The 10,000-nt window shown below is 46.6% G+C and overlaps 1 protein-coding gene across 1 annotated transcript in view; it reads right to left on the bottom strand.

Annotated features, from left to right (window-relative positions):
- The window catches only part of LOC135113386 (adhesive plaque matrix protein-like), an 11,174-nt gene that overhangs the window by 641 nt on the left and 533 nt on the right, over positions 1–10,000 (bottom strand). The window contains exons 2-6 of the mRNA XM_064028643.1: positions 9,266–9,376; positions 8,050–8,815; positions 5,567–5,598; positions 4,887–5,222; positions 1–3,917 (exon numbers count right to left, since the gene is read on the bottom strand). The exon at positions 1–3,917 is cut by the window's left edge and continues 641 nt beyond it. Of these exons, the coding sequence (XP_063884713.1) occupies positions 861–3,917; positions 4,887–5,222; positions 5,567–5,598; positions 8,050–8,815; positions 9,266–9,376 (4,302 nt within the window). The 3' untranslated portion in view covers positions 1–860. The remainder of the gene's footprint in view (positions 3,918–4,886; positions 5,223–5,566; positions 5,599–8,049; positions 8,816–9,265; positions 9,377–10,000) is intronic.

The raw sequence follows: 10,000 nt of genomic DNA, 5'->3' as shown, positions 1-10,000 counted from the left end.
TCTGGCTGGAAATTGAGAGCTGCTCTAAGTACTTGTGGCTGGAAATTGACAGTTGCCCAAAGTACTCGTGGCTGGAAATTGACAGTTGCCCAAAGTACTGATGTCTCGGTCTAGCGAATTTCATGTGATAAATCGAACAGAAATTAATACGTGGACTAATGAACTGGTTTAAGAACTCCTCAATGGCCAAGAAGAATTAGACGCGTGGTAGTTGTTGGCAGCTTTCTGTTAATGAATTTTTATGTCGGAAGCATTTTGTGTAATATGACATCATTACTTTGGACAGCTGCACGTACACGTAGTCGTTAAACTAATAATATACACATACACATGACTGGGAGTGAAAGTATAGCATTTGATGAGCCTCTATAGTGCGAGTGACTATCACTACTATAAGTATTTTTACGCTATAGTTATCGGGACACTCAGGGAAAGCTGGAAGGTGACGGGAATAACCCTTATCGACAACTCATACTCGGTCTAAAGAACAGGAAAGAAGCTTATCCATTTCTTCGTTCGATAAAAGGACATGAAATATCAATCTCTTCTACAGAAAAAAGAAAAGACATGTTCATCTTTTCAATAGGAAGAAAAAATGAATCCATCTTTTCACCCAAAAAGGAAGGAAAGCGTGCAACCAGTAATCTCAGAAGCAGTAATGGCTTCATTGCCGCATTACACAATTGCACGGGTGAGGAGACTTCCAGACACGTCATCGGGTAAGTGCAGTCTGGTGCCGGAGGGTGAGACAGTTGCGCGTCGAGACAGTCACGTGCATTCCAGTCGGTCAAGGTTGAATTTTTTATCATCATCCGCTATTTGAGAACCTGTGGAAAGGAACCTTGGACTTTAAATCCTTTTCAAATTGAATATGTGATACCTTGTAGCTGGTAGTGGTGGTGATCTCTGTGGTGGTGGGGGGGGTGTGTATGGGTGGAGGAGTGATGCTTGGGGGTTGTGGAGTGGGGTATGGGGGTTGTGGTGTTGTGTTTGGGGGTTGTGGTGTGGTGTTTAGGAGTTGTGGTGTGGTGTTTAGGAGTTGTGGTGTGGTGTTTAGGAGTTGTGGTGTGGTGTTTAGGAGTTGTGGTGTGGGGTTCGGGGGTTGTGGTGTGGTGTTTAGGAGTTGTGGTGTGGTGTTTGGGGGTTGTGGTGTGGTGTTTGGGGGTTGTGGTGTGGGGTTTGGGGGTTGTGGTGTGGTGCTTGGGGGTTGTGGTGTGGTGTTTAGGAGTTGTGGTGTGGGGTTCGGGGGTTGTGGTGTGGTGTTTGGGGGTTGTGGTGTGGTGTTTGGGGGTTGTGGTGTGGTGTTTGGGGGTTGTGGTGTGGTGCTTAGGAGTTGTGGTGTGGTGTTTGGGGGTTGTGGTGTGGTGTTTGGGGGTTGTGGTGTGGTGTTTGGGGGTTGTGGTGTGGGGTTCGGGGGTTGTGGTGTGATGTTTGGGGGTTGTGGTGTGGTGTTTGGGGGTTGTGGTGTGGTGTTTGGGGGTTGTGGTGTGGTGTTTGGGGGTTGTGGTGTGGTGTTTAGGAGTTGTGGTGTGGTGTTTAGGAGTTGTGGTGTGGTGTTTGGGGGTTGTGGTGTGGTGTTTGGGGGTTGTGGTGTGGTGTTTAGGAGTTGTGGTGTGGTGTTTAGGAGTTGTGGTGTGGGGTTCGGGGGTTGTGGTGTGGTGTTTGGGGGTTGTGGTGTGGTGTTTGGGGGTTGTGGTGTGGTGTTTGGGGGTTGTGGTGTGGTGTTTGGGGGTTGTGGTGTGGTGTTTGGGGGTTGTGGTGTGGTGCTTAGGAGTTGTGGTGTGGTGTTTGGGGGTTGTGGTGTGGTGTTTGGGGGTTGTGGTGTGGGGTTTGGGGGTTGTGGAGTGGGTTGGGTGGGGTGGGTGGGTTGGCTTATGGGTTGGGTGGGGAGGGTGGGTTGGCTTGTGAGTTGGGTGGGGTGGGTGGGTTGGGTGGGGTGGATGGGTTGGCTTGTGGGTCGGGTGGGGAGGGTGGGTTGGGTGGGGTGGGTGGGTTGGTTTGTGGGTTGGGTGGGGAGGGTGCGTTGGGTGGGGTGGATGTGGAGGATAGGGTTTGTGGGTTGGGTGGGGTGGGTGGGTTGGTTTGTGGGTTGGGTGTGGTGGGTGTGTTGGGTGTGGTGGATGAGGAGGATGGGGCTTGTGGGTTGGGTGGGGTGGGTGTGTTGGCTTATGGGTTGGGTGAGGAGGGTGGGTTGGGTGGGGTGGATGGGTTGGCTTATGGGTTGGGTGGGGTGGGTGGGTTGGTTTGTGGGTTGGGTGGGGAGGGTGGGTTGGGTGGAGTGGGTGGGTTGGCTTATGGGTTGGGTGGGGAGGGTGGGTCGGCTTGTGGGTTGGGTGGGGTGGATGGGTTGGGTGGGGTGGGTGGGTTGGCTTATGGGTTGGGTGGGGAGGATGGGTTGGGTAGGGTGGGTGGGTTGGCTTATGGGTTGGGTGGGGAGGGTGGGTCGGCTTGTGGGTTGGGTGGGGTGGGTGAGTTGGGTGGGGTGGATGAGGAGGATAGGGCTTGTGAGTTGGGTGGGGAGGGTGGGTTGGGTGGGGTGGATGAGGAGGATAGGGTTTGTGGGTTGGGTGGGGTGGGTGGGTTGGCTTGTGGGTTGGGTGAGGAGGGTGGGTTGGGTGAGGTGGGTGGGTTGGCTTATGGGTTGGGTGGGGTGGGTGGGTTGGCTTGTGGGTTGGGTGGGGAGGATGGGTTGGGTGGGGTGGATGGGTTGGCTTATGAGTTGGGTGGGGTGGGTGAGTTGGGTGGGGTGGATGAGGAGGATAGGGCTTGTGGGTTGGGTGGGGAGGGTGGGTTGGGTGGGGCTTGTGGGTTGGTTTGTGGGTTGGGTGGGGAGGGTGGGTTGGGTGGGGTGGATGAGGAGGATAGGGCTTGTGGGTTGGGTGGGGAGGATGGGTTGGCTTGTGGGTTGGGTGGGGAGGATGGGTTGGGTGGGGTGGATGGGTTGGCTTGTGGGTTGGGTGGGGTGGGTGAGTTGGGTGTGGTGGGTGTGGAGGATAGGGCTTGTGGGTTGGGTGGGGTGGATGAGGAGGATAAGGTTTGTGGGTTGGGTGGGGAGGGTGGGTTGGGTGGGGTGGGTGGGTTGGCTTGTGGGTTGGGTGGGGAGGGTGGGTTGGCTTATGGGTTGGGTGGGGTGGGTGGGTTGGGTGGGGTGGATGTGGAGGATAAGGTTTGTGGGTTGGGTGGGGAGGGTGGGTTGGGTGGGGTGGGTGGGTTGGCTTGTGGGTTGGGTGGGGAGGGTGGGTTGGCTTATGGGTTGGGTGGGGTGGGTGGGTTGGGTGGGGTGGATGAGGAGGATAAGGTTTGTGGGTTGGGTGGGGAGGATGGGTTGGGTTGGGTGGGTGGGTTGGCTTGTGGGTTGGGTGGGGAGGATGGGTTGGCTTGTGGGTTGGGTGGGGTGGGTGTGTTGGGTGGGGTGGGTGAGGAGGATGGGGCTTGTGGGTTGGGTGGGGTGGGTGTGTTGGGTGGGGTGGGTGAGGAGGATGGGGCTTGTGGGTTGGGTGGGGTGGGTGTGTTGGGTGGGGTGGGTGAGGAGGATGGGGCTTGTGGGTTGGGTGCTGCCAGTGGGTATGATGAGGCTTGTGGGTTACCGGGTGGGTCCAGTGACTTGAGTGTGGCTTGGGTGTTATGGGGTGCGACCAGTGGCCTGGCTTGGTTGTGGTTGGGTGTTGCCAGTGGTGTGACCCATGAGGCCTTACCACAGGAGACCCTATTTCAGGTATTTTTTCTCCATCGTAGGACAAGTTGGCAAGAAAGCCTGAGTTGCCATGCACTTTGTAGTCCACCGTCTGTTTGCGGGTGTCAGGCAGTACCACGGAATACGACCCTTGAGTATGGTCTCCGTCCCGAGCCTCGTGGTGGCCGTGTTCAATGCCCTTGTCGTCTCTCACCTTGTAGTAAAACTCGTATTTAGGAGGAACCTGTTGAGATAGATAGATAGATAGATAGATAGATAGATAGATAGATAGATAGATAGATAGATAGATAGATAGATAGAGAGAGAGAGAGAGAGAGAGAGAGAGAGAGAGAGAGAGAGAGAGAGAGAGAGAGAGAGAGAGAGAGAGAGAGAGAGAAAGTTAATGAGTGACGTGATACATATTGATATTTTAAGAGTTTGCTAATGATAGAAATTTAACATATATAAATAATGGTTAGGAATAGTAAAAGATACAGCTGGAACATGTGATGTAATACCACCACTTCGTGTTCTAAAGCACTGCCAAATTAATTTAAATGCCACTGAAGCATGAGCAGCCTGGGATCAAACTAATGAAAGGGCACTATTATCGATCCAGTCATTGCGATCATTATGGCCCAAGTGAAACATCAATTGTCCAATCATTACACACTTTTCTCAACCTTTTTAGATTTTTTTTCTTGTTTCTAGGCATCGCATGCATATGTTTCAACCTCTTGTTCATGGTGTTTGCTACTTGGTAATATTTTTCTTTGGACGAATGTTTTCTTGGAACGTAGTGCAAATTTGATCACAATGGAACCACTACACTATAATCGGAATCCCACCACTGCCACCATTTTGTTTTGATGTTTCTGAACACTACATATATCTGTTTAAGTCTCCCTCTCTTGGGATCTTCTCTTTCTTAATATTTCCTTTGCACAAATATTTTCTTAGGAATGATACTTGTCAAGTGTCAATAAATCAAACACATTGCATTCGAAATCCCACTGCTGCTACCATTGTACACTCAACTCACATTTCGAAAACACTGAAAAACTTATCTAAAGACTTTAAGCCATGGAAGAGGAGCAGGGGGGATCAAAGAACACCCAAGGGACATAACTCTACCAACTGAAAGATAATGGTAGTGAGGTTTGGTTGATCTTGACTGTCTGGCCACTTCAGGCTGTGAGGGATGCTACGTTACCTTGTGGTGAGGTCCGTGGTGGTCCTGGTGGCCTGGATGATGGGGATCGTGATGGCCTGGGTGATGAGGTCCATGCTGGACCTCATCACTGGATGGAACTGGATGGCCTGGATGGTGGTCGGGATGATGAAAGGGAGGAACTGGATAGCCCGGGTGGTGGGGATCATGGTGGGGAGGGACTGGATGGCCCGGGTGGTCGGGATGATGAAAGGGAGGGACGGGATAGCCTGGGTGATGGGGATCATGATGGGGAGGGACTGGATGGCCCGGGTGGTGGTTGTATTTGCCCTGCCATTGACCAGAGGCGACGACCACCAATGCGGCCAATGCTAGAACCTGAAATACAAATTGAATGACGGATGTAAAGGAAGAAGAGTCTGGAGTTAAGTGGTGCTATGGTATCATTGTCTTATGTGTGTGCATTATGTGTGTGCATCATAATGGATAACGAATGTGCTAATGTTCTTGGTTTTACTTTATACTTGACGTTTTTTGGTGGGATATAAATTTTTAGAGTTCCGTTAGTATCAAAATGCTTAATAATGTAATTAATTAGAAATGTTTTAGTCATTATGATTATGATAATTGTAGAATAGTAGAGAAGAAAGTATCTATTTATTTAGTATATCTATCTCTCTTTTAATCTTAGTATGTATTCATCTATATAACTTTCTACTTACCACCTCTCTGCCCATGATGGCTGAGAGAAGACCTAATGCCTTCAGTCAGCTTAGCATCTCCTTTTATATCCCTGCCCCAGATTGTACCTGAACGGCCGAGCATTGTGACTGTTGAAGGTAATGATTTTTTTCCTTCCTCTCATGGCATGATCCAGGGAGGTATTAATAACTTTTTTGTGGCTTCATTTTCTTCGTCAAGTAGGAAGTAACCTTTCAGGAAGGCTACCGGGCTTTTCTCCCTCCTTTTGTCATCTGCTTCATGACACTGCTTTGTGTTCACTTGTCGTGTGGTCCGTTTTCTTTATAGCCTAGTTAAGGAATAATGTGATGGTAGACTTGCCTAGAGTTGGATAACATCCTAACTAACTTTATTTTAAACTTAGAAGTGTACTCCTACAGATTGTTAGTCTTTGGTGTGATTCCTTATTTTTTTATTTATTTTTTTTTTATAGTCCGGTTAGGTAATAAATGAGGAGACTTGCTTGGAATCTTGAGTCACTATCAGTGTTTAATTTAATCTTAGAAATAAATTCCTACAGATTTTTTTTTTTCTGTTTCGATTTCTTTATAGTCTGGTTAAGTAACAGTGGGAGACTTGCCTAGAATCCTGAGTCACTTTAGCCTTTAGATTGCTTAGAAGTAAGCTCCTACATGTTCTTCTTTTGATGCCTCGATTTCCTAAGGTTTTAAGTATTTCCTGCTGTATTACTCTTGGTATTTCAGAGCCACATAACTTCACCTTTAGTACCGGTACCATCTTACTTGTCATCGTTGCTCCATAATTGTATAGAATTAACAGAATTGTTCTCATACTTCATCCTCCTTTTCCTCATTTTACGTCCGCTGTCGTGTTATTTCCTCCTTCCAAAACTGAAGTGTGATATTGCCAGTGTCACGTCTTCTCTTTGTCATCGTTGCACCTCTGCCATTTGTCTCTATTTCCTGAAACTGGTGTGCTTTGTTAAATTTATGGTTCTTGCTGGCATTTTGATGGATCGCATTGCAGGAGAATCATTCTTTTCTCCCGCTCGTCACACACCGCCTTGCATTTTCGTACAGATGTTTTCCATGCAGATTTTCTTTCTTTACAAAAAAAAAAAAAAAATGATAGATAGATAGATAGATAGATAGATAGACATATAGATAGACAGATAGACAGGTAGGTAGGTAGACAGATGGAATTTAACTTTTCTTTAATAGTCTTTCTTTTCAAGAAAAAAAAATAATAAATCTTTTTCTGGATTCCTTTTTTGTTCTTGGGTCTTCCTCCCTTGTGCATAAAAAAAAATGATAGGTAGATAATGAATAGATGGACGGATAGATAGGTAGAGCGAGAGATAAATTAATAGGTATGTTATTGACCAGTGCTTCAAGTATCATTTGAAATATACTGCAAAACATTTAAGACATCATTAAATATATCAGTAATACATTATATAATAGGTCATAAATTACTGTAAAAGAAAACGAAGCCGAATGATATAAAAGTGCAGAATAAAGTATTATAACCTATCTACACATTCACTCACTCACCTACACACAATGCTGTAGTAAGAAGTGTAGTGCAGGGGTGGCGATTGTGGTGGTGGGAAATGCATGTGTGCGTGTGTGTGTGCGTGTGTGTGTGTGGTCAGGATGGTCTATATGTTTTGTGCATGGTGGTTTAAATGTCCCATCAAAAGAGGCTATGAACTATTAAGAAAATATGTTTTTTTCTTTTGATAAGGTTTTGTTATGCTAGTTACAAGTCTACTTACGGTTAGAGTAGGTTTGATATAGGTATAAATATTAGGAATGACAAACTCCATCAAAAAATAAAAAGTGAAGAAAAAGGTTAGGTATGGAAAATACTGTGCTTATAGCCAATGTATCCTTAATTATTAATCATCACTATTGTACACAGGAGGAAGTAGATCTTACGAGTGTGTGCGGTACTAAATAGTCCCTATGATAGCTGAGGTATCGCCAGTATTGTTTCTATTTTCTGATAATAATTTAAACCCTTATCCTTTTAACATCAAAACTTTTTCTCTTCAGGATCAAGAACTAAGGCATCGCAGGATCTGTGGACGCCAAGATAATTCAGTGAGTATTGTTAATGATTTCATATTTGTTGATTTGAATTTCCTGTTTCCTCTTTCTTTTTTTTTTTTTTTTACCTTTCCTAGTCTTTTTTTACATGGGTATTGACAGGGATTAACATCATAGATAAACTGTACTACTGTTTAACACACACACACACGCACACACACAGAAGACCACCAAGAACACACAAACTTCATTCATATTCACATTTTCTTTATTATTTAATGCAAAACATCACAGTCTTCAAGCCAAGTTGCACAAATATGACGACACAGAACATCTTGCAGAACACTAGTGTTGACAGGAAGTCGGACATGTATTAGGAGAAGCTTTAAATAGACAAATAAATAAAAGGAAAGGTATGAGCGGTGTCCACTATCGCAGCATTATTTGAGATCAGGGAGCAATGTAAGTTCTAATGGGCTCCTCTGGGTTCGGGCTTGGTAGGAAAGTGGCCGATTCGGTTTCGGGTTCGGATGGCTCGCTTTTGGGTGCTTCAGTTTTTGGTGCTTCAGTCTTCGGTGCTTCGGTTTTTGGTGCTTCAGATTTGGGTGCCTCGGTCTTCGGTGCTTCAGTTTTAGGTGCTTCAGTTTTGGGTGCTTCAGTCTTGGGTGTTTCAGTCTTGGGTGCTTCAGTCTTGGGCGCTTCTGTTTGTGGTGCCTCGGTCTTCGGTGCTTCGGTTTTGGGCGGTACGGGCTTGGGGCTCGGCTTGGGTTTGGGAGCTTCAGTCTTTATTGGCTCGGGTTTGGGTGTTGGTCGTGGTCTGGGCTTGAAGGTTGCGGGAGCCCTGTAGGTAACCACTGGCCTTGGTCTGGAAGTCACTGGAGGCTTGTAGGTCACAATTGGTCTGAAAACTGGTCTTTCAATACTGGCTGATTCTGAGCTTTCTTCGGATGATACGGGTCTGAAAGTCTTCCTGGGTGGCGTGTAGGACTCCCTGGAAGCACTGGCGCTGTCTGGGTACTTTGCCTCCCCGTCGTAAGTCACTTCAGCCAGGAAACCAGACTTGCCTTCCACGAGGTAATCCACGGTTTGTTTGCGAGTGTCAGGGAGCAGCACAAAGTAGGTTCCCTTGGTGATGTCTCCATCCCGAGACTCCTCGTGGCCGTAGTCGTTGCCTCTCTCGTCCTTCACCGTGTAGTGGAATTTGTATTTGGGGGGAAACTGTTCAAGGGAGGGAGAAAGATGCGTGAATGAGTGAGTGGCTGAGGTTATTGAGGATAGAGTCTGGTAAATGTTAAAGGGCGGAGAGAGAGAGAGAGAGAGAGAGAGAGAGAGAGAGAGAGAGAGAGAGAGAGAGAGAGAGAGAGAGAGAGAGAGAGAGTAAAAATAATGGTTAATAAGAGGGAGGCTGAATGAGAGGTGGAGACTGTCAAGGTTTAGAAAGTATTAAGGAGAGGAAGAGATCAGTGAGCAAAAGGCGGAGACAGTAGAATATTTTAGAAAATGATGACTTCTTTGAAATCTCCTTTGTACTGTCCTTTTTCTTTTTATCTAATACATTCATATTCAAGTTTGCACTGACGTGATCAACGTATACAGTGCGGCGTGCATGTCCGGAAGGTCAAAGTGTTCCCGTGGTGCTCGTTTAAAACCCGAGGATGCATTGCTCACCTGAACCTCACGACTCTCGCTGCTGGAGGGCGGGGCGTAGGAAGTTGCCGGGGGCCTGTACACAGGCTTGTCGGCGAGCACGACGGCCGCTGCGGCAGCTAAGAGAAGAACCTGTAGATACAAGAACATTAGCAATATAGTCTTCGTTAAAACAAACAAACAAGAACAAAAAATAGACTGAATTAAAGTATGCATGTGACTCGTTCGACGGGTGACACAGAAAGGGTGAGGCAGCAAGCAGTGAGTGAGGCGTGGCCAGAGACGCGTCAGCTGTCACGGATTTTTTAGTCATCTTTGTTCCTTTAGCTGCGCATCCCGATAGCGAATTCCTCCAAGACCAGTTACGAAGGGTTTTTTTTTTTTTTCACTGTACGTAGATATGTATGAATCAGTCATATATAATTACAAAGACTACGGGATGAGTCCAAGAGACCAGTCCATTTGGTATATACCAATAGTGAGTTTTAATGGCACAGTCTTACATATATAACCGAAAATTACAAGTAAGAAACAGATATTTTTTCTACTTTCTCACGTTTTTCGCCTTTTCTTTGCTAAATCTCCTCTTTAGTTTAGAGTAAAATATCACAAACAGTCTCGTAAGGGCGGACACGTTTGGTATTTTTTTTTTGTGGCAGTTTTACAGACTTCCATCACGCCTGAGTCATGTAACAAGAGATGCACGTAAAGGATGAAGCAGCGAAGGTTTCATTACGTATTAGACTATATTTAGTC

The sequence above is a fragment of the Scylla paramamosain genome, chromosome 25 (assembly GCF_035594125.1).
Source record: "Scylla paramamosain isolate STU-SP2022 chromosome 25, ASM3559412v1, whole genome shotgun sequence".
Classification (NCBI taxonomy): domain Eukaryota; kingdom Metazoa; phylum Arthropoda; class Malacostraca; order Decapoda; family Portunidae; genus Scylla; species Scylla paramamosain.
Note: the sequence above shows the minus strand (reverse complement) of the source record. Positions and strands in the feature narration are given on the sequence as shown.